Here is a 25,714-nt window from a genome sequence, read left to right as displayed (position 1 = left end):
GCTGGCTGTAAATGAGGTGGACTGAGTCCAAAAATATCTATCAAACTCTGGCAAACACAAGAAGTGAAACAGAAAATAATCAAACTTCTATAGTTGGATGAGAAGATGGGCTGCAACCCACCTGCTGTGTATTTGGTTCATTTTTATGATTGAGTATGCGCTGTAGGGAAGAAATCTACATAATGTAATAAAAACTAACAAAAGGGCTCTGAAAACGTGAAACCGAATCTCTGATAATGCCCCCCCTGTGTTCAGGTCATCTGTATTGTGTCAACACAAGCTTAAGTGTGTGTGTGCCGTGCAGGGGGAGGACTGGGAGTTTTCTGAATCAATAGTGTCACGTGCTTAGACATATGCTAGGCTAGTTATTGGCTGGTATCATTAATCAAAAAGCACTTGACTGAATTTCTGCAAACACAAAATTGGGGCGCTGACCCACATCTCACCATACCCCACTGGGTGTGTGTGTGTGCGCGCGTGGTTTTGACTGTGTATTGTGTATGCCTTTGTGTGTACTCAGGAAACATAGGTCATCCTTTGGTATTTCACATTATTCCTGTAACAGAAGATAAAGGGGCACTGATGAATCAAAGAGAGGACTCTAAGAAGGTCCCACTATTTCAAAAACACAACAGCTGTGCTCAAGGGACAAGCACTTTGCCCTATGAAGCGCCTCTCCCTCAAGTATTGAGGTCTTGAGCGTCTGTATGGGGGGGGGGCGGGGGGAAGTGGGGGGGGTGGTATGAATATGGCGGGTGCTAGTTAGGCAGTTTGCCTTAGGGATGCTCTCGACGGCTCTTATTCCATCTTCCACTCCATTGTGGGATGTTGTGTATCCTAGACCAGTCAATACCCCCACCCCCCTCCCTTGAGGTGAGCCCATCTAAAACATGCATGAGTTTATGAGCTGGAAATGTGCCACTGGAGGCCTTTAGGGCTTTTCAAGGTGGTGGAATATCTAAAAGCTAAGTGAGACCATCTTTCCAGGATTAGGTTTGAGGGCTTTCAAGCTCCCCTCTAATACTCTTTTACTGTTGCCCCTCACATCCTTCCCTTCCCCTGGCTCTTTTGTTTCCTCTCTTCCTCGCAGACAGACATATTGCCTCTATACATATAAATCAGCCCTAGCCTCAACCGCAGGTACACCCACAGATCCAGCCTGTTTAGTGTAATGACAGAAAGTCCCATTCCCATTGTACAAAGCTTAGATTTTAGTCACCCCATTAGGAATTGTACAACCCCACCATGTACTGCCAAATAAAATCTATTCAGGCAAAGAGCCTGGGTCTTATTCCTCTTTATCGCATTTTTAAAGGCTTTATGAGGCTTATTAGAGTTAAATTTACAATATACGATAATCTGGGAAGGCTATTTGAGAAGAGGATGAGGAAAATAAGGGGGTGGGGTAGGTGGAAGGAGATTGGGGTCGATGAATGTTTGATGAGCCCAAATGGCCTGTTGTGTGACCCAGCTGTTGAGGGCCAGGTGGGCTTTTAGTTGAGGGGAATATGCAGCTGAACAGTAGACAAGCTACAGGACACACAAAAGGAAGATAAACATTGGGGAAAAGTTTGCCAACAGGATACCAAAGTATAGTTTTTTATAAAGTTAGGGGAAATTTATTCTGTTCCTCATCTAAATTCACTTTAAGGAGTGCTTTGTTTACTTCCTATGATGTACTCATTCCACTTCCACTCACAGAAAAAGTTGAGGATCAATGTCTTGTCATGCCTAATGTGCACTGTCTGCAATCCCTCATATTCAAAAGTGGGTCTCGGTATCAGAGCATAGCTGACACAAATCACCGCTCAACGGCAAATGTGGAATAAAGAATCGGAAGAGAGAAGGATAGATGGATGGATGGAGGGAGGGAGGGAGGACAGCCACAGCTGATGGAGGAGAGGACCCCCTGCTTACCAACGCATTAATCATTCACATACAAAAAAGCAGGAACGAAGGCAGACAGGATGACGCTGAAGCCACAACAACACTCTACGCGCAGCTGCCGATCAGAAGCATGATCAGCACCACAGAAGGGCAGAAAAAGGCTTTTTCTTCTGTAAGATATGGGTAGAAGTTGCACTTTTCTTTTCAACTACCTCTCACTTCATCTCCTCAAAACCAACCCTCCTACTTCTTTTCCACCGTGGCTTCAAATCTTATTTCCACCCATGTCTCTTTCACACATTTTCCCCTACCCTCACACCCATTCTGTTTGTTGCTACTTTATCTTCTCCTGCTCGGCATTCCTCTACCCACCTCTCCCTCCTTCCTTCCATCATAGACAATGATGCTTAGTGAATATTACACTCATCCATCCGTCTTTTAAGTGCCGCCATTATGGTTACCAGATGCACTTATGGCTTTTCAGGCCCATTGATTGGCACAATCAATACGTCATCTTAGGAAAGTTTGGAGACACTACATTAGAGCTCCCAGACGCTCTTAGAGCTTTAAGCAGTAATTTGTATGGAGATGGTGCTAGTTCATTATCTTAATGGTCAACAGCAGGTGGGTTGGGGTGGGATCCAAACGCCTTATGGCTCCTTCCGGTATGCTGAGATTTTTTTTCTATAGGTTTACTGCGGTCAGCATGTTAAATATTATTTTCTCTTTTCAGGTCTTTAATGCCATAAATGCCCTCGCAATCATCATGGTCATAACTGTCACCAACTGTATTATAATATTCATAATGGGACACCACAACATATAAAGTGGCCGAGATGTTTGCTTCCATAATTGCATTAACAAGTGCAGTAAAACAGTGAGAGATGCTTCTTGTGCGCAGCTTTGTGAGGTTCACTCAGGCTTTATAGGTTGATACTCATGGGTAATTTTGTTTTCCAGGCGGGAGATAACAACACAACAGACATAACAAAAATATTAAAGAAATAAAAAAAATCACAACATTAAATAATGTACAAATTTGAGCTTAGAATATAACTACATGGATGACCTATACTGTCAGAACTACACTGGCCTTACACTGAAGCTGTGGCAAATAAAGAAATTATTTCAGTTAAAACTAAGCTGTCAGTTTACTGGGCCCACTAAATACTTTGTCTGAGGCAGTTGTTTTTCTAATAGAGACAGTGTTGTCTGACAATTCTGACACTAACATTTTCATTTTCCTTAGATGTTTCTTGATGTTTATTAGCACAGGAAGTGTAGCATACTAAACTCGACTCTCAAAAACGAGTTGTCAACCTCGCTCCACTTAAAAGGTGAATGAGTTTAAGTTTGCATCTCAAGCCCTCAATGTCTGTTGAGTCACAGCTGTCAAAACAGTAGAATTTATCCCTGTATCTTGGTTTGAAAGAATTGTTTACATAAGCTTCTCAGTCATCATCAGCATCATCATCACTACAGTCTTCACCATGGTTACTATGAACATTCTTCACAATGAAACCATACACAATCATTTTTCAATTCACAAATTTGAAATAAGATCATGTATGCTCATAATGCCAGTCTCTGCTGTCCAGCACTTGCACTGTGCTACAGCACAAATAAGCTGCGATTGTTTTGCTATCTTCCGACTGGCCGCCAAGATAATCTGGCATGTCAGGCCCATAATCAGGCTGAAGCAGGTGACATGTGACTGAATGGCTGAACAATGGGACGGAGCTTGGGTCTCAGATAAGAGAATTAATATTGATTGCACATACATGTCAGACAGATTGTGTCCATTAGGAGTTACCTAGCTCTGCTCAGTCACGCTGATAGCATGCCACGGCTGAGAGCTGAATGAAGAAGGACGAAAGACCAAAAGTTCATTTATTCAGTCTGTCAATCATCACGTCCTTGTTCATTCAAATGAAACACTGTTTACAGTGATTTTTATGAAATGTTTTCTTTGTGAAAAAAGTGATTTAGGAGGCCATGTTTTTAAAGATGGTGTGTTACTGTGATGTCTGTTATGGTAATGTCATGGTTTCCACCGCACGGTCACACTACAGATCCAAAGTTCACCCATTTATTTGCCATTAAAGTCATTCAGTCCTTATTTATTGCTATGAATTTATATTCTGTGGTCTGCAAATGAGCTGCTGATGTGGTAAAATAAAAGTCAAATAGGTATTCAGCCATTTGCTGACTCATTTGCTTCACAGAAAACAAGGTTATATAAAATGTTCCATCCATTTTCCCAGAAGCCAGGTTTACACAGTTCAAATAAAGCTGCCGATGTCCCCACACAGTCAGTCACCTATTCACAGATAAGGCATAAATAAAAGCACTCACACACTTAGTCTGGATAGTGTAAGTAACACCCAAATATAGATCTGTGTGCATGAGTGTGTACGCTGATGTGTGTGTGGGTGAGAGTGAGACAGACAGACAGAGAGAGCGCTAAGAGCTATAACTGTGGGAGTGTTTTACAAGCTCAAAGCCCTGTGCCTGCTCCTCTAATTCAGCACACACATTGCACTTTCAGCAGATCAATGATCCCCCTGTGCCTCACACACACAGACACACACAATCTCTTCTCACACCCACACATATGCGCATATACCCTCCACAGTGCGCAAACTCATGCACACACACCAACACACACATACATTCAATCCTCCTCATCCTCCCTTCACTTTTGCTCTGTTTCTTGTATATATGTGCGCTCATACACCCCCCTCTCTCTTTTTCTTTCCATCCCTCCATCTCTCTGAAGCCCTGAGCAATTACTCAACAAGACTCTAGAGAAGACTAGAAGAGAGCAGGGTGGGAGTGACTGAGGAGTAAGAGAGAATGACAGAGGGATGAAAAGAGAAGAGATAGATGTAGAGCAAGGAGGAATGAAAATTGCCTGTCACTGACTGCAAGAGTCTTTAAACAGGAGCAACTCAAAACATCTGCTCTTCAATGACCAGGGTCAAGGTGTCAAACAAGAGTGTGTGGGTCTCATCTGTGCAAAAGAGCGTGTGCATGCATGAATCTGTGTGTGTGTGTGTGTGTGTGTGTGTGTGTGTGTGTGTGTGTGTGTGGGGCAGTGTGGGGTTAAGGGGAGTGTGTGTCTTTTAGGGGAGTGGGTCACAGCAGTATGACACAACATCATTTATTCATTGGGGAGGTTAATGTGTGCGTTACAGCTGGGCTGCACATGCTCTGAGCACAACAACACACGCGCACACAAGGCACTTCTGGAGGACAGACCAAGTTCTATCGACCAGCTGCTTTCTTACTGCAACACACACACACACACACACACACACACACACACACACACACACACACACACACACACACACACACACACACACAATAAAAAAGTGGTGAAATATAGTAATATAGAATAATAGCCACAATATACTGGAGAGAAGTTGTAACAGTGTGTGTGTGTGTGTATGTGTGTGTGTGCGTGTGTGTGTGTGTGTGTGTGTGTCTCTTTACAGTGTCCCCAGTCCTCACTAAGCTTTCAGGTTGATCCATTTAAAACACAATGGAGGATTACATTCTCATCTGGCCACTGGCTTCAGCCTGCACAGAAAAAACACTAAGGCTCTAATACTACCTTGGCACACAGTGTGTCTGTGTCTAAGGGAGTGTGTGTTTTCATATTTTATGCAAACAACACAAGTTACAGCTGACAACTGTGTGTCTGTCAGTATGTATGTGTGTTTCTCTGTGTGTGCAGGAGGCTCAGGCCTGTCATCGCAAGGACAGGTTGGAGGGATAAGACCCCTCTCCAGTGTGGAGTGGTTGTGAATTGGTTTTGGCTCCGGGCTAAATCTCCTCACAGACACCTCTTCGTTTTCTCCACAAGACCAGAAAAGAGACCGCTTTCACTCAAGCCTCACACAACGCATCCAATTCACTGTGATTTCAGCCAGTCCTTGGCCAAAATGCAGGTGTGACTATGTGCGCACACACAAACTTACACAATGTCTCTCTCTCTCTCATTTCTCTTCCCACTATCTCACTGCAACAACCACTGAATTATTTTCAAAACAATAATGAACCCCCTGCACAATAACCCCCTCCCCCATCTATTCAAGGCTGCAACTCATTCTTCCACAACCAAACAACAGCTTAACTATAAACACCTGCTCACACACACACACACACACACACACACACACACACACAAACAGTTACCATTCCTACATACCCGAGCCCCCCACAAAGAAGACGACAGTTGCAGTCTGTCTATCCTGCAGTATTCAGGCCCCTGATTAAACCAGTGCTTATTGGTAATTAAACACTGGGCTTTGTGGCAGTATCCAGAATGCTGTAAAGCACTCCCCCTCCCCACCACATACACACCCTCCCCACCTCCTCTGGCACAGTGCCGTCCCCTCCTCTCCTCTTTTTCTGCCTTTCAGGGGGCCGCAGGTGGCACAATTGGCAGTAATGTGTTCTAATTGTTGGCAGCGCTGCCCGGGTAAAGATACGTAGTGGGGAGCGGGAGCTTGGCTGGTGTACAGCAGGAGACAGGAGGGGAGGGAGAGAGGAAGGGAGGAAGAGAATGTGAGGCGGAGAGGGTAAGGTAAAAATGGAAGGAGGGTGGGGAGGAAAGAATTAAAGATATATGGAAAAGGATGCAAGGAAGGAGCGAGCAGAAGAAGTAACATTACAAGCACACAATCTGAGGGGAACAGGTAAGGAGGTGGTATGAATAATGCCAAAAAATGAAGAGCAGAACAGGGAATTGTAAAGGGGAATGGGAGAAACATAAACCAACAGAGGATGCTGTTCCTGATGTGTCCAAATGTTTCCTTCGCTGTTGTTGTTTTTCAGGCAGCTTGGAAAGAGGCTCCCCAGGGTTGAGGCTTAGCTGTAACTGCAGCAGAGACAGACACAGCGTGAGCTGCTGGCTTCATGTTGTAACAGAGAGGTTAGACACAGACCTAAGTTGCTGAGCTCCAGACCACATAAACCTGTGGGGTTTGCCAATTCACTCTGCCAATTCACTCTACACACATGTTGCGAGAGAGTGGAGAGGTGTACGTTGAGCTTAATGTGAGGCCAGTGAGTTTATACTGATATATAAATAATTCATGGTAATTCTTTATATGAACACCATAGTATTTCAGCCTATAGGCACACCACATTAACATATTTCCACACACGTAATTCTTCGAAGAAAATTATGTGTAAAGTCAGCATGAGTGTGACAGTCACCACCTAGTAACCCAGCTCAGCAGTAAGTCCGCATTTTCAGTGTTATTTCAAAGAGGCACCAACAAAACTGATGTCCAAACATGTCGATGCCATGACACTGCCATAAAATGAAATGAGTCATGGTTCATTGAGATTCTTTCCAAGTGGCCTCCATTGTGTACGTGTGTGTGTGTGTGTGTGTGTGTGTGTGTGTGTGTGTGTGTGTGTAAGCGTGTGAGAGTGACTCAGCAGCTCTCCCATGGTGCGACGGCACCTGTTCTTCATTTCTCATTGACAGGTGTTGCCATCCCCCCCTGAATGTTGTTAACGTGGACTAAATCAGATGGAAAGGTAAAATGACAGCCACTGAACACACATAGATACGCCATGAGACAGTGAGAGCCAGAAAGCCAGAAATAGTCTGTTTAGACAATTGTGCAAAGATCTAGAGATGTCACTATGGTGGCAGATATACTGTACAATGTTGTGACTTCTACTTTCAGTATTAAAACCTGTCACTGAGATTGGTCTGTATAATTATTATTTGGTGTTGTCAAAGCTACATTAAACAGTATGCTCTTGAGAATAAAAGGGAACATGAAATAAAGGTCATGAACTAGATTAAAACACATTGTGAATACACGGTATGGCTCTTAGCCCCTTCTTGCACCCTGTTGTTCCGTGGTTCCCCCCCAGCGAAAAACACACATCTAGTGATCAAACTTTAAATTGTGTGCACATGCTGTATGTGCGGCTGTGTGTGTTGGTCTTATCTCTAAAGGCAGACAGGCAAGGGAGAAGGGCTGCTTCACATGAAGCCATGTTGACAGTCACACACCCAATCATGGTTATCTCTCTGGCTATACACAAGCACACACACATTAACAGGCACTAACACACAACCAATGTTACCTGCAATACTATATACATGCATCCATATAGACTTACGTGCACACACAAATGTGCCACAGCTCTCTCTCTCTCTCTCTCTCTCTCTCTGCAGTGGCTGCACAAGCTGTTGGGTCATCTCCATGCAAATGGAAACTTAAAATCCAGTGGAATGAAAACTGCAGTGAGCTTTTGAGAAAACACACTACACTGCAAGGCGCTGCTGCTGCATTACCATGGCAACGGTGAAGAGAGCATGAAGTGTTGGAGTCAGAGTCTCAAGGTTACTCAATCTATTCATGTTTTAATAATACCACTCCCTTATGAAAGGAATATTACATCCCTTGTAAGAATGATGAAAATACATATCAGATCTTTCCAGCCAGTGTACTTGTTCAATGAACATGGAGAACCTGCCATCAAGGTTAAGACAAGGAAATGAACTGCACATATCTTGGTTTCATTAAGCAAGACTCAAGTTGACGAGGCCTGATTTCAGAGTATTACATGAGCATACTATTTCTGGCTTGGCCTATTTAAATGGGACAAGATTGGTCAAAACCACCGGTGTGTTTTCTCCTTGGAATACACAGAGCTGGGGAGAGAATGAGAGAAAGAGAGCAAAGTGGACAAGAGCATTTTACATCACCAAAAACAGATGAAATGAGTTTGAGGAGGATGCGATCAAGGATAGCAGTGTTTACATGAGAGCAGGGAAGTGAGGAAACACAATTCATCAAAGCAGTAACAACTTTCCGCGGTCAGACTGTGCCGAATCTTTTTTCCAGGTGTTTGTGTCAGAGGTGAAGCAGCAGGTGAGCCACTGGCACTGTACTGATGTCTGTCACGGTGGGGTCAACAAAGCATGCTGGGATTACAGTTTTCCACCTGATCCATCTCTGGACACATATGTGGCCTACTGAAGCTGGTGACAGTGGAGCTGACAAATAGCATTCTGCATAGAGTTAATGAGGGAAAGGCAGGTGTATGCTGCCCCTCTGGAGATGCTCTGTGTGCAACTGCGCTTGCCTCAGATAAAATTGATTGTGTATATATGTAGTATATGCAGGCTGATACAATGCCCTAAATCACAAATTATGTGACATAAATACATCAGAGTTGCATTTATGCACATAAAACATACTTTACACAGAAATACAAAGTTATTTCCTGCAAAGCAGAAAAAACTTGTGATGCAAAACTGTCACAGCTCACCGTCTCCTTTCTTCCAATCTGTCATCACCACCACAGTGCCAATCTCTGTTTTACAGAGACATACACATGTGGATCTCCTCTGCATGAGACACATGAATTTCACATGCTCGTCCTATTTATACTCCACTTGCTACCACTTCATATGTACACTACAAGTCAAAAGTTTCAGAACAGCTCAATTTATCCAGTTTTATTGACTGTACAAAGGCAGTGTTGGAACAAATGGTGTTACTGCTGATGCATTATTAGGACAATACTATACTGCAGAAAGGAGTACTGTATATTGCTTTTATAATGGTGAAAAAAGGCAAGCAAGAAAAGACAGATTGGTTGGTCAGGGGTTCATCCTACAGCAAGATAATGACCCAAAACATTAAAAGAAAAGAAGTGGATGGTGGCTTCACATGATGAGTTTCCAGACATAAACCTCAAGCTGAAAGCAAAGCAACCTGGAGGGAAACTTTTATGAGAACTTAAGCAACAGTGTTGGGATGAACTTTCTATTGATATTCAATTATGTTCAACAAGAAGATTCTATAAATCCTTGTTTACAAAATATCCAGTTGTTTATTTTTCAATGATTTAATTTTAAAAACACAAATTTCAAATTATGTAAATTCAAATAAGATAGAAAATTGAGGTATTCTCAAACTTCTGACCGGTAGTGTATGTGTTATATATATGTATATATATACATATATATATATATATATAAAAAAAAAAGAATATAGAAAATACATTATGCACATGTTTAAGCGGGCAGCATAATATTATAATAATTAAAAAAAAAAAAGCTAAAAAAAGAAATGTGACAAGCAGCACTATATTCCCTTCACTTTGAATAATTAATTGGCAATGAGCTTTTATGCTAGAGAAACATGAAAACAGAGCTCAAGAATAATGTAAAACAGGTTATAATACAAAGATTTATTTATTGTTGTTAAGACAGAAAGGCAAGGGCTAGGGTGAAATTAGTTTTCTTTCTTCCTCCACTCAATGAAATGTTGTCACTCTTATCTTTTCCCTCTTTTCCTCACTACATATGCTATTGTTTTCATCAACCTGTCTATCTCCCTCTGTCTCTTCCATCTGGATTGCAGATAAGACCACACTATCATGCGTTATATGTGTATGTCTGTGCTAGTCTCCAGTCTGCACTAGAATGTGCTCTACAGCAGCCATTACCTCTGCAATGCTACAGCATTCACTGACCCTTGACAGAACCGCTGCAGTGCTAGCAAAACCCTCTCTGCAATAAATTCATGACATTAAAGAGATTGTGTTAACCCAAGAGGAATAAAACAAGAGTAAACAGTCTCTGCTGTAATACATTTAGACCTTCTGGACAAATAATTGTGGCAAATTCAATTACGTCTTCAGAGCTGGAGGGACTGTGAGTATTTTATTTATTTTGACAAATACTGAATTGAACTTACAGTTAGATCCCTACAAAAGGACTGGAAAAATCTGCACAATTATTTTGAACAAATCCATGGAGTGATGACCTCTCCACTGTACCAAAAATGTGAACCCAACTCCTGCAATCAGTATCATGACTGCTGGCCATGGTGCTGCTGATGCCAATCGGGGGGCTTCCCCGGTCACTGTCCATGGTGCTGATCTGACTCAGAGGGAATATTTACAGCACCTTTGCCATCCAGTGATATGGTTATTGAATAATTTGTCATGTGTTAGAATATATGTTGTTTGTTCAACAACAATGCATATTTTTCACAATATATATTGTATGGTTATTTCTGGAGGTTGCTGAGTCTCAACATAACCTTTGGTTATAGTCTTCATAAGAAATTGCAATATGCTAAATAATCAGCCCCTTACTGGGAATACAAACTGATAGACAGGCCACTGCACTTGAGAGCGTTATCCTGGTTTTAAGTCTTGCACTGTAACAGGGTTAGGGCCACCACATTGGAATTTAGACCATGTGAACAGTGCTAAACTTTAATGCTGCTAATGTCATTTTATGGTTTCTTTCTTTTATAGGCCTGTTAGCATGACTGTGGCTCTAAGAGTAGCAACACTGTTCACTTGGTTGTTTCTTTGATCAATCAGTCAAACCATTAGCTGCTACCAGGTCCAGCCGAAATATACAGCACATCCTCTAGTTGGGTAGGAGGACATTAGTTTAGACTCTGTCTTGTTTCCTTTCTTGTGGTAAAAAACCTTGCTTCTTCACAAAAGAACTGATTTAGTACACCATATGTTCCGACACATTCTCTTTTGAAGCCATATAAACATAAAAAATTTAATTTTAAACCCCTGAAAACACAAACAAAAATGTTTTTAGCAGTAAAATGTTTAAAGATATTTTTAGCCTAATTAAGCAAACGTCGGCAGCTCATCAGAGCATGAACCACTAAGACAGGCAATTTCACCGCTCTCTCCTCTCTTCTATAAACTATTAATTGATCTCCAGAGAGCCTTGCTGTTTAAACTGTTCAGAAATATAGAGAAGACTGTACCACAACCTTTAACAAAGAATGGGAAGCACCCCCATGGGTAAAGAACTGTGAATGTGGACAGTGTCTGTGAAACCTCAAGTTTGTCTCAGCACTGCTTAATGAAGTCGTTATCACATTTGTGGATCTAACTCCTAAGCTGTCAAAGGATGTCGAATTTATGTGATCTCTTCAGATTTAAGATGGGAGCACTATAATTGAGAGAAAAACATATTTTAAAAAAGATCAAAACTTATTCTGTGTTCATCTGATGTCCAGAAAGGCTTTGACAAGTTGAAACCCTTCTCACATAATTTACTAAATTAAAAATATAGTTACAACAACAAACCAACCACCATTACGACTTTGACTAATTTGACTGATGATTCGCATAATTTAAAATTCAGATGTCTCTCTAGTTATGTATTATAAATAAGTGCTGGTCCCTGTGTGTCCATGAATGTGTGTGTTACATTATTGATGATGTTACAGTATGCCATCTTGTAGTCATGATCTATAAGCTGGAGAGGAGCAGTATTTTATCAGTAAGAGTGAACACAAACCTCATTAATGCTGATTGATGAGAGATTTGTTTCTGGCATGTGTGAAATAAGTCTAGAGGTTTAGAGTTCCAGCTGGCTTTATGTGGGCTCAAGCACCTAACACTATATGTACTGGTGGAGGTGCATGTGTGTCTAACCCCTCACTGGCGACATCAGGAACAGAGGTGGGAGATAAAACAATTCCATCTACTAAGAGATGCTCATGATGTGTGACGATGGTGGGGCCTAGAGGTCCACAAATCAGCCACCGTTACTCGCCTGTCACACGTAACAGAAAAGTGACACACCAGACATCACAAACACAAGCTCACACACATTCCTAACACACAAATATAAAGACTCTTCTATTCTCCTTTTTACCTCAGCTCATGTGCTTTGCTTGCCAAAAGATATGAACGAGTGAAATTTTGTCTCTCTCTCTCTCTTTCTGAGGCTCCATTTCCGGCACGGCGGCAAAAACAGACAAATCAGTTCTAATAATGGGGGAGAGGGGTGAGAGATGCCATGATGTAACAAATTGTAAACAACCACAGTGGAACAAATCGCTGTTTGTAACAACACAACGGAAAGTAAACAGAGTTGGAGACCACAGGAGAGGGTGCAACTTTCCATCAGACAGAGTCAGAGAGGGAGAGAGCATTTGTGTCTTATACCCACTGTAAAACCGAGCAAGAAAGAGACAGTAAGTGATACTCTGGGTGATAGCTGGCAGAAATGTTGACTGAGTTCAAAATACTTGAGGGATGGGTCATGAGAGGGTATTTTCATCTGTACCGGGGTTGAAGGAAAAAAGTGAGGACTCAACAAAGAGACACAGCTGAGCCAGAGAGGCGAAAGGGCAGACACAAACTCCTAAGTCCCATGATGAATCACTCCCACATACAAGCTACACCTCTTTTCCTCTACTGCGCAAGAATGGATGTTACCAACACACAGAGGGCACAACAGTGTAAACATGCTGCTCAGTTATCATCATGGAAGAGTGGGTGTTGTCTTTGCTAAAAGGGTGTTGCTCCTAAACAGTACATGATCAGGCAAGTCTATGATTCATCATAATCTACCATGGGAGACACACGAACACACCACAGCGATAAACAACGGAAGAAGAGTCCCCATAGATCACAAAAGGGAATCTCGCCTGTGTTTGTGTGTGTGTGTGTATGTGTGTGTGCACATGTAAGCTTGCGCCCATGTGTTACTGTACCTCATCGTCATGGACATCCATCACAACAAGCAGCTGAATAATTCAACACTACAAAATAAAGGAACATCCTTGTGCATGCTGAAGAATAAATGGCCTCATAAATGATGAACGAGGGGATGACAAACCAAAAGGGCTACTATAGTGTAAGCAACTCTCATTCATTCTCTCATGTGAAAATGTGTTCATGTGTCTGCATGTATGCATGTGGATCCATCACACTGCGCCATATATGGAGAAAAACTGTAAACAGCATGGTACACACAAATGTTCACATGAGTGGATATTATACAAGTTACAGCATAGAGCAGCTGGGAGTTGGGCCAAACTATTTTGTTTAAGCACAACAATAACAGTGATGATACTTAAATGTAGAGAAGCATTGCTTATTTAGAAAATACTCACATATACAGAGAGTTATGACAGAATCAGAGAGAAGGACAACAGAGGAAGAACAAGGAGGGAAAGCAATCAAGAGGAGACTGGAAATGAAAAGACAAAGGCAATAAGGCAAAAGCAAACACTGGGGCTTATTGAAAGTGCCAAAGTACACACACACACACACACATATACACAAACACACACACACGGATGGAGATGTAGCATATGTCTCCAGTAGTGCCAGCTGGAGACATCTGGTGCCAAAACTCCACAGGTCAAACCAAGTGACATGCTCCCTGAGGCGTGGATGAGAGTGTGTGTGCATGTGTGTCTGTATGTAGTATATAGTATTCACACAGAACACACACATGCACACACGCACACACACACGCACACACGCACACACACACGCCGTCATCCAAGCAAAACGGATGTGAATTCAAAGTGCAACGTGAACAAAGAATGAGCAAGAAAAAGAGTGTTCAGTTGTTTGTGTTGTGCATGATGGAACACAGATGTCCACTAGAGGGGTGAGAAGAGAGGCAAGAGAGATGGGGATGATGGAGGAAGTGAGATGGATGACCAAAGTCTGAATTTCCTGACCAGCCGCCAGGCAGCTTCAAAAAGAAATACACAATCAGACAAAAATGGGGCCTGAGAAACGTCTCTGGCACAATCAAAACACCAACATTTTGCATTTTTACGGTCAATCCTGAACACTGCTCTTATGACCAGACAACAATAGTCCACTAAAATATGACTCACAGTCAGAGGTCATCATTAAGTAGCAAGTGATATGAATACATATATTCATGAAAACAATCTTTGTTGGCACTGCTCACTTGTAATATTCAGTATACTATTAACTGGTGTTATGTAAGTCTGTAAACCACAGGAAACTACTTTATAGGCTCACTGGAAAAAAAAGTTTATCCACGAGAAATATGCTGTTACAAATATCCAGATATCATCTGCCACAATGTCTGACCAGTCTGATGAATTTAACTCAATTCACACACACAAACACATGATTACAACAATCTTATTATTGATCTCTGCTTGGTAGAAATGTATCTTGTTGAGATTTTCCCCCTTTTTACTGTAGTAGCAGACCTGGCTAGAGTAGAAAGCAGGGAACTAATCTATGGACCATAATCAAAGGTCAGATGTCAGGTGAGTATCGTACTGCAGCTACTTCTTCAACTTGAACAATTTCCACGAAGCAGCAGAAGAGTTGCTGCCTTTCACTCTGAATCCGACTGCCCCGCTGAATACACATCCAAACACACAGAAATCTGCAGACAGATCATAAGCTTACCATGGGTCACCCAGGGACAAAATGCTCAAGTACTTGCACAATATATGGAGGAATTGTGCCAAACACTCTAACACAAACACATCCTGTCCTGCCAGTAAAAATTGCACAATTTCCACAGAGATCTGGATTTTATAATTCATTCCAAGTGGCACTGACTTTTATACTTCACTTTTACAACAACAAACTAAGAAACCACAGCTGTTTTCATGATGCTAAACCACTCCACCCATATCCCATCCTGGCCTCCTCTGAACATTACATTTTCAGTTTCAAGAAGCTCATTATGTCAAATAACAGTTACAAAAAGAAAAGTACCAATAGGCTCTAAAGATGTATATCACTCTTCACTGCAGTCTTTTTTTTGCAGATGAGTACTGAAGTAGAACAGTGCTGTTCAAGCCATAGACAGTTTACTGTAGAATTAGCTTTGGCTCAGAGCTTCCACTGCAAACAGACAAACACAGAAACAGAGATATGATTGTTATACTGGTTGTCCAGCATTGCTCATTAGGCTGAAGAGAGATACATTGGCAGGGCCCAATCAAGCTGTGTGTGTGTGTGTGTGTGTGTGTGTGTGTGTGTGTGTGTGTGTATGTGTGTGTGTGTGTGTGTGTGTGTGTGCGCTCGATACAGTTGTATTTGTGTGTTCCACAGAAGTCTGTGTGCTCATTAGACTGCCTGTAGAGAGAACAAGAGCTACTGGCCAAAAACTCACACTCTCACACACACGCGCATGTACGTACACATACACATAGGAAAGAGAGAGAAATAAGCTGACTACAGTTCAGACTGCAATTAGACCAAAACACTAGAAAAGTGATATAAACTACACTCAACAACGTGATCAATAATACAAATTAGAGGGATGATAGGCGGCTACTGAAGACAGTGTATTGCAGTGTCCCATTTGAAACAGTGTTAAACAGAAACTAAGAAAAACAGAATAAAAATAAATATTAATGTAAACATACACAGAGATGTGCAAAAAGACAAAATCTGACATGCAAGATGACCTAAACCTTCTGTCACCTTTTTTCAGACATTTACATCATGGCCTTCATACAAGTCATTTAGTTAAACACACACACACACACACACACACACACACACACACACACACACACACACACACACACACACACACACACACACACACACACACAGTCATATTCAGTTTATCATTCAACACCACTGACCCTGCCCTTTGGCTCACTGTTCATACAAACACACAGCCATACAAACAGAGGAGAGGAAAGGGCAACGTCCATCTCTTGTCCACACCATCGTGAACAAAGCATTCAGTAGCCATGCCGGATTTCTAATTACTGCTCAAAACAGAATGTTTGCTTCAAAAAGAGAAGGCAAATAAACAGAAAATGACAGGGAGTGTGAGACGAGAGTCAGAGACGATCTTTTACATACCACCTCCCGCCAGTCAAGCCATTTTCCAACCGCAGACAAAGTCATGCATTTTTGATACCAGTCCTGATTTGGACCTCTTCACTGACACTAGGATTTGGGTTTATGGGTATTTTATTAAATAGCACACACAAGTAAAGGGCCTGACAAAGTGTTCGGGACAGGGCTGTCACACACTAAATTGCAGTGTTGGAACATGTGAATCAAGGAGAAAGGTTGTGTAAGATTTGAGTCACCGAACTGCAGGTCACCCTGAGGTGAAGCCAGCTGCAATGCAGTGTTGTTATGCTCCAAGTGTGGGGTTTAATCTTGCACAGACTTCCAATTGAGGATATTACAATGTCATCGACTTTCAAGGATTAAATGATGCATGCATGAGAAACACTGAATAAATATCATTTTAATTAGAATGTGCAAGTTCATTATTTTTTCCTGAGTTCAATAATCTTAAATAGAAAATAAATGTATTCTAGAAGAAGTGGAATACCATATTGCAATGAATTCTCAATTATGTGGTTTAAATCCTCCTCAAGCAAAGTTATTTTTCAAGCTACTATATTTACCTTCCACGCTTAGGATAACAAAGCAACAATTTTAGCCGAGGATGATGTTGAAATGTAATTCCTACCTCCATATAAAATGAGGAATGACCATAGAAATGAAAAAGTTATTCCATTAATTGGAATGATTTTGAGATATTTGTAAATATTAATTTTAAAAACTAATGTCAATAGGCTAAAGCCTAACTATCTCTTAACTTCTGCTCCAACTTAGTTATAACTCACAGTGAGACTATTTAGCTGTATTAGTATCCAGTCAGCTATAAAGTGGATAATGCTCACACTTTATTAGTTTAGTATTGTGCTTAAAATATATGATGATTAGATTAAAATAATCTTTAATTATGTGCCCAACGGGATAAGTACAGTGGGGGACATGTTAATGATATGGTGAACAGACGGCACCATTGTCATTTCTGTCACTGAAAGAAAGAGAGACAGAGGGAAGGAGGAAGGAGAAAGAAAGGAGGAGAGGGGAGAAAGAATGTGTGTGTGCATGTTCACCCACACACACAAATGGGTTAGAGCCAGTAAGCACATTTGCTGAACCCATCATTAAGTTCTCTCCCCTTGTGGTTGATGTCAGGGTCCAGACAGGGAGACAAAGCATGGGACTTTCCTCCACATGGTACCCAGGGGAGAGGGCAGAGGCCTAGGGGAGAGAGCTGGGGTGGGACAGCACATCCTGGGTGACAGACAGGCAGCAGGGAGAGAGGGGAGGGAGGGAGGGAAGCCAAGAGGAGGAAGTAAGAAGGGAGGGGGTGATGTATGAACCAATGGGGACTGAGAAGAAACTACAGTATCTTTCTTCTTATTAAGAACCAGAAAAGGGGGAAGGGGTGCGCACTTGGCAAGCTGGTGTTAGGGGGGTAATTAGTGAGACACACACACGTGTCCCTCATTGAGGGGAGTCCCCTGGGTGTGGAACAGCTCAATCAGTAGCCAGCTGCAGGTAGAGGGGTTGTGTGTGCTCGCATGTGTGTGAGTGGAGTGCAGGTGCCAGTGTACAGCTGCACTTTTACCCTTTGCACTCTGCATCATTAATTCTTATGCTACATTAAAGGGTTTACTAACACAAACACAAAGAAACGCACAAATCTCTATTGAATACCTGCTGCCCTAATTGTGTTGCCAGCTTGCTGAACATCATACTGAACATGGAAACACTTGAATTTAACTTTATTATGTTTGTGTGTATGTAAATGTTGGAAGGGAGGAGATACAGACAACCTAATATCCTACAAAATATTTATATACTGCTAATACTTGCTTAGCTCAATATGTTAGGGAGCAAATGGTATCCGTCTGAATTGCATGGATAATTTTTTCAAACACACAGGGAGAAACTTGTGTCAAGGTCAACACACTTGGTCAAGGTTATGACTTTGATCAATACTGAAAAAGTGAATGTTCCGTCTCGTGCTTGGAGTCAGTTTTCCGCATTTAACCTCAGCCGAGTGTTTTGATCTGTCTAAATATAACCATAAAATGTTTATCATGGTTTACTCGCCGGTAGGGAGAATGAAATGCACTGACAATTTAGGTGATACATTCAGTGAAAACAATTTGCATTGGCAGTTTGCAGATACCAGTTACATTAATTTCTTTCTTATGTTGATTAAAAATGTAATCCTCAACAAATTTGGTGATGTAAATTAGTTGTATATGAACATAATGTTGTGGAGACAGGGTGGATATGCAGGTTGTTAACAATGGGTCTCCAGTGCATCCGGTTGGCTCGTGCTGTGCCCTGACAGAGAAAACAGACAGGCGCCTGAAAAGAAGGAAAGAAAAGAAAGAAGGTAGGAAGAGAGCTGGGGGAAGGGGAGATGCTTGGTTGAACAACAGCTGTTGGGATTACTGTTTAATAAAAACCGTCATACGCATGCACTCCCTCATGCCCCCCTACTGAGCAGACCAAAAGGCATTGCTGTGCGGAGCCCAATAACCTGACATCACAGTCAGCCTGCCCCCCTTAGGGACCCAACGCCAGGCACCTCATACCACGGTGCCAGGCCCCCGAATCTCCCACCAGGCCTGTCATGCCTCCAGGCACACCGTATGTGTGTGTGTGTGTGTGTGTGTGTGTGTGTGTGTGTGTGTGTGTGTGTGTCTTACTTATTATCTGCGTATGCATATGTTTATATGGTGCATACGTGAGATGTGGACATCTAAAAAAGACATGTACAGTGCAGAATGGGCCTTTTTTATGGTAGGAAGACCTTTTTTATGCTAGCAAGACATATGTATCTACATGGATGTATGTGCATGTGTCAGTGTGTCTCTCTGTCTGAAGAGGGAGAGGGGGAATTCATCAGATAAGCTCCCTCATTTGGGCCGCTTCAGGAGGAGTGAAAGGAGCTGTGGGGAGGCTTTCATCTCTGAGATGGAAAAAAGAGACAGAATCAAGATGGAGTGAGTGTGAAAGAGGATGAGAAGGCGGGAGAGAGGGGGGAGAAGGGGGGGGGGGGTTGAAAGGAGGAAGAGTGTAAGATAAAGAATGAAAGAGATAATCCAAGAGGATGTTTACCTTGGTCATGCTGGCAGAGGACAAAAGAGGCCACTAATATGTACTGCCCCCTATAGGGCCACAGGATATTGAGTAGTGAAAGGAAAAGTTTATTGAAGAAAACACACGTTGAGGTAACAGTGTAGTCGCCCCATCACTCACTCTCTCACAGACAAACTGCTTAATTAAACATGAGCTACGCAAGTGCTGGCTGTCTGCCTCCGCATGTCTGGATATACGAGTGTGTGTGTCGACTGTGCATTCATCTCGTCTTCATAGAAAGCACAAGGAGGCCATTTGCAAGTCAAATTCAGCATTTAATGACACGGGAAATCATCTGAATTTATTGAAAGCCAGCATGGAGAGGAAAGGAGCTTGTTCAAGTTTCAGATCAAAAATGCATAAAATTGCCCCCCCTCTTTGCCTGCAAATAGAGCTTTGAGTGCTTCTGATTTTAAATGATGGGATATGTCAAGGTGAATGTGTGGCAGACTGATAGCTTGAGGCGCCCTAGGTGCAATGTCAGACTCTATATTTGATACAGATTACAGAGTTGAGATAATTCAGATCTATAAATTATTGGAAAACTACTGCATGGGCTAAACTTGAAATGAACCTACAATTGCCTAAAAATGTATGAGACCAATACAAATCAAATCCTTTTAAATCTCTAAGAGTGACCCGGGAATTCAGGAAAAAAGAATCACAAGTTAACATGAAGCCAGCTCAAACAGGTTGAGGACAATGAGCATCCAATTAATAAGTAATACAAGGCAGCTACAACCACAGCTGTTAAAATGCTCCTCCATGGCAACACTCAGGTAAAAGCATGCTGTTGCCATGCAAGTGCCATCCAAAAAAAACACTGTTAAAATGAAAGAAAGGAGGAGAGAAAGAGATGTGAGCTGGAAGAGGGGGAAAAAAAGAAGAGGAAGGTAGTATGTTTGTTCTGCTTGGTTTGCATCCATCATGCTAATTGGAAATAAACACCAGCTCATTGTTTGGAGAGCATTAAATCAACCTCTAATCAAGTCTCAGCATAGAATGGTAAAGCTTCGCCGCTGAGGACATTTCCTACAGAAACAACTTTAATGGCTTTAAATGAGGATGCCTCTTTTTATATGTGTATGTGTGTGTGTGTGTGTGTGTGTGTGTGTGTGTGTGTGTGTGTGTGTGTACGCATTGCCATTGGCTGATAACCTTTTGTATTAGCACAAATGGGGCTTATTGCAAATGAGCTTGCTGTTGAGTAATCGGAACAGCCCTTCTCTCTCCTACGGACACACGTACATCTATAATTTACAGTACAACTAAACTCCCATTTACTCATTGATGGCCTTTACTGCTTCTGGCAGCTGGCCCAATTAACAAGAGACAAATATTTCAGATATACAGTCTGATTGAGATGGAGAAAGGATGGACAGAAAACCTATATAAGGAAAACATAGGGAACAAAAGAGATTGACAAAACAGACATCAAGACAGACACAGACTGGAACAGCTTCGAAGATAAGGATACGGTTTTATTCAGAGTCATTTTTGGCCTGATATATTTGTACTTATTGTGTTAGCCCATTGTATTATTTCCTAACTGTGTGTTTAATCATTCAAAAGACAGAATAGATCTTAAAATCCAAAGGCAGATGTGCATGGAAAGGCAGCTAGACAGAAGCTGATGCAGACAGACAGATGCCACAGACGAGAGAGCAGCAAAGAGAGATGCAGAGTTGTTGATCTCATTAAGATTAATACAGTCAGACAGGAAAGCAACCACAGAGAAAGAGAGGAACAGAAACACTGAGGTGTAGCTTTAATGGGATCAATAGATTGGGCATCAGTGTGGGGTCAGTTGCCGTGTCCATGGTGACCCATCTCTCACTGGCTAGATGACTCACATCAGGAGTCCTTTGTCCGTGCCTATCTTCCTCCCTCCCTCCCTCCCTCCCTCCCTCCCTCACTCACTCATAGGTCCTTTACTCCCTCCTTACTCATCACCCCTTTCCTCGGTTCATCCATTCTTTTATGACCATTTCTTCCATTCAGCTCCGATAATTCACCTTGATTTCCTATTTAGTCTTATTCTCCCTCCGCTTTCCTCCTGCTGTCCTTCCTCTGTCCCACTGACTCATCTCATCTCCCTAAGCATGCTTTTCTTCCCACTATCTTCCTCCTCCATTCCTGGTGAAAAAAAAGAGCTCTAACTGAGTATTTTGTACCCGACTGCTTAAAACGGCACATATGATAACCCACCGTTTGGCAGCCTTTTTAATGAAGCACTGACACAAGACAACGAATTCAAAGGTACACTAAATTATCACATTATGTCACATAACAGCTCACTATGATCAGAAACAAAATTTAGTATAGCAGCTGCTTACTTTGGGTAGATGGCACAATTACAGCATATGCTATATTTTTGCTTTATGTTGATTTTCTTTTCCAAGAAAGCTAAATCTGCAGGCACACTGGAGTCTCTCACTTCTCGTTTCTCATCAACACACACTGCTGAGCTGATGCTTCACTTTCTCCTTTGTACATACGGTATTTTGTAACTTGCAATTCCAGTTGACATAAGAGTGTAGCCTCATGTCCTGTTGACTGAATTATTCACCGCAGCTCAGTAGGGCACACTGCACACTGTTACCTAACCCTGCCAGAGACGCTGTCACAGCACTGAGAGAGAAGAACAACATGTGTGAGGCTGGATAGGAAGAGTAGGGACATCAAGCTGCACACAGAGGTAGACGGCGAGCATAGAGATGAATGGGCTGTAGAGGAAAAACAGATGAATGAGAAATGAGCAGAGCATGGAAATGAAATGGACCGAAGAGGAAAAACAGATGAATGAGAAATAAGAGGACCTGAAAAGTGTGAGAAACAAAGGAGATGCACTGTTTGATGGGCATTACGGAAGATTGGTAAATAAATAAAAGCGAGGCAGATATATAAAAGCCAAGACAATAAGATTGTTAAAACGAACCTCGAATAGAGAAAAAAAGAACTGGGAACTGTGATGATGTGAAAGCAAGTCCAAAGTCTCACTGAAAATTACGTCAAAACAGTTATAAAAGGGAGCGGAGGGAGAGAGGGAGAGAAACAGAAGTCCCTCTGCCTTCATCTCCAATAATAGTCTCTCACTTGTGTATTGCCCTCACTATACTGAAGCTGCCAGTTCCCCTTCCCAAAACAAAGCCCCAAAAATATCACTGCCAACGTGTGGCACATGTATTTAAGGGGCTGTGTGTGTATGTGCGTGCGCGAGTGTGTGTGTGTTATAGCTTCTATAGCTGTGGGGAGTGAGGAGTTCAGCATGAATAATTGAACATGGGGGGGGGACGCTGCCATCCAAAAAGCAAAATGCCAACTGCCAGGCTCGTTTTATTTTAGAAGAAGGGGGGAGCCAAAGGTGGGGTAAAGGGATGAATAAAGGGGGGGATAAATAAAAATAAAAGAAGATACCAAAGAGCCAAAAGACACAAGCTCAGACTTGTAAAGCCTAAACAGCCCATTAAAACAACTAGCAACAGCTGCGCTTCCCTACTCAGTCTTTTTTGCCTTGCTCATTGGAGAAGGATGTTATAGACGACACAGGGGTCACAGGTCAGGGGTCGAGGTTGGTGAGGTTAAGGTGAAGGCTGAGGTCAGAACCATTTTGAAAAGCTGAACAATAGACTGATACTATATGACCTTGGCTGGATAAACACATGCTCATCATAATTGATCTTAACGCAGAGGGGATGAATGAACGTGAATGAATAAAGATAATGTTATTACACAAGAGTAGTGTCACCGGTCCACTGCCTTTTCAAGTCCCCAGTCACGAGCTATTGTCATTGCAGAGTAAATTGATGATTGAATGATTCAGTACCAAAATACCAAATAACTAAATTCAATCACATTTTAGGGAGAAAAGTACTGAAAGAAAAAATGCAAACAAAAGGCTTAGAAATGAAATTACACAAGAAAAGAAAAGGATGGTTTCAAAAAAATAAAAGCCATTAGCGATGGGGTAAAGAGCAAAAGAGTCAGAGTTGACAAGCCAAATTTTTTTAAAAATGAAAATCCGTATTTACCCCTGCTGGGAGATCACAGAAGTCTCACTATTTTATCTCCATGATCACACTGTTGTATTTTTGCAGAGGTATCAACCGACCATGTTCAGTTCAAAATGGCCAGATTTCTCTCTCACTCCGTGTTGGCTTTGGTGGTGGTCAGCTTCAAACTCATTAGTCCGTTTTGATAGATAAGAGGCTTGCAGCTGGAAAGCCACAGCAGCAGTGGCTTTTGTGGGTTACAAAAGCAATGTAATCGGTTTTGGCAATAGAAATCTAAGGAGTTTAGGAAGGGGAATACTCACTGATTTATGGATTTGAATTGGATTGAGACTTGTTTAGAACCAGATCTAATGTGGCAAATGGCTGTAATCTGAAGAGAGCTGTGTATGAGAAAATAAGGCAGGGAACGGAGACAGCCAAGAGTGACACATGATATAACACTGGGAAAACATACAAACTTCACCGTTTTACACCCTCTGTGTCCTTTTCCATCTGCCTCTGACTCATTTATCTTTGTGTTCCTCTTCCCTTGCCCTGCCATCATGCTCTCATCTTATTTTTCTATGCTCATCTACCCAATTCCTTCATCCAACCCCCATTTTTCTTAACAGTAATCCTCTCCTCCCGTCCCTCCTCCTTTTACTCTTGCTGTCAGATCTCCCTATCCACTCCAGGCAAATTACACTTTTCAGATTACACCCCAATTAAAGGCCCCGTTGGTACTCTGTTTGCATGCTGCAGCTCGTCTCTGGAAACAGAAAAATGAATTGCGTCTGTGCGTGTGTGTCTGCATGTGTGTGTGCGCGCACAGCAAAAAGAGCTATTGAAAATACTAGCGGCTGAAAAAAAAGCATATGTACGTGTTTGCGTATGTCTAATCGCAGATGGCAGACCCTTGCTAAATCCCTATTAATGATCCTATTTACACTTGTTGCCAGATTGATCAAAGTTTAGCAGTTGTGTGATCTGCAGCCTTTTTATCTCAGCTGGTTTGGGAGGGGGGGGGGGGGTTGTGGTGCCTGTGTGTGTGTGTGTTAGTTCATGTGTGTATGGAGGGTTGCAGGGAGGTTGTTAGTTGGCACAGTATGGGGTGCTTGGCACAAATAAGGGCGAGACGCCATGATATAAAGGCAGGAAACTGTGTGGTGTTGAGGGTGTTTATGTAGTGTATGTGTAGTGTATGTGTGGGGTGCTGGCTGCTGACTGAGATCTGAGGGTTAAAGAAAAACAGCCATAATGGTCAAGGCAAACAGGTGCTGTAGAAGAAAATCATTTAGTGTATGTGGATGGAGCCTCTGGCTCTGAAAGTTCTTTCCCCATTGTAAGTTTCCATTTTAAAGTTGTTTTTTTTTATTATATCCTCAATGTTCCATAACACAAAACAATGAACTGTTGGGGACTGGTATGGGTTTATGAATTGGCCTTATAATTTTATTATTTTGTCTCCATTTTTGAGGAATTGTATTTTTCCCGTTAGTATACCAGAAGGCTCTAATTACTGCAATACCATTGAGCATCAGCCACTGATGTGAAGAAGAAGCCAGTCAGAGGCATGAATCACAACAGCAGCAAAGTCAAAACATTTTGTTCTTGCAAACAGAAAGGAAACATTACTCCATAGCTATCAAATTCCACCAAAACTGACTCGAAATCAAAAGGTAAACTGAAAATAATGAATCCATTATCAGGTTATCGGGTGTAATCTTTATGCCATTAATGGTGCACATTGCTGAATTTTCACAGATATTCCTTCCCTAAATGCTCCTTGACTCCCTCTTTGACTTCTCTGCTAATATTTTCATGTAATGGTTTGTACATTTTTCTTTTCAATAAATAAGGCATTATCTCTATCTATTATTTCTAATGCAGCTACTCATCTTTTTTATTGTGCATCAGTTGTCAAGTTTCATCAATTCCACAAGCCGTAGAAGCATGCTCCACTGCAAGTCACTTAACATTGTTTATCACTGCTTATCACTTTCAAATTCTATCAAATCCTCATTTTCTCCCTATTCACTGTCCAGTCCCTCTATCCTCTTCATTCATTAATC

The 25,714-nt window shown here is 41.9% G+C and overlaps 1 protein-coding gene across 4 annotated transcripts in view; it reads right to left on the bottom strand.

Moving 5' to 3' along the window:
* The window catches only part of plxna4 (plexin A4), a 239,595-nt gene that overhangs the window by 149,574 nt on the left and 64,307 nt on the right, over positions 1–25,714 (bottom strand). The window contains exon 1 of one of the 4 annotated variants that reach the window (XM_022748999.1): positions 6,104–6,137. The exons of 2 other annotated variants lie outside the window; for them this stretch is intronic. Coding sequence is in view for 1 of the 2 variants with exons in the window: in XM_022749000.1 (XP_022604721.1) it covers positions 22,332–22,376 (45 nt within the window). In the remaining variant the exon portion in view is untranslated. Of the gene's footprint in view, positions 1–6,103; positions 6,138–22,172; positions 22,377–25,714 lie in introns of those variants that run through there. One more of the 4 variants, XM_022749000.1, reaches the window with a different exon arrangement.

The sequence above is a fragment of the Seriola dumerili genome, unplaced genomic scaffold (genome assembly GCF_002260705.1).
Source record: "Seriola dumerili isolate Sdu_G_001 unplaced genomic scaffold, Sdu_1.0 BDQW01000138.1, whole genome shotgun sequence".
Lineage (NCBI taxonomy): Eukaryota > Metazoa > Chordata > Actinopteri > Carangiformes > Carangidae > Seriola > Seriola dumerili.
This window is presented reverse-complemented; position numbering and strand designations above follow the sequence as displayed.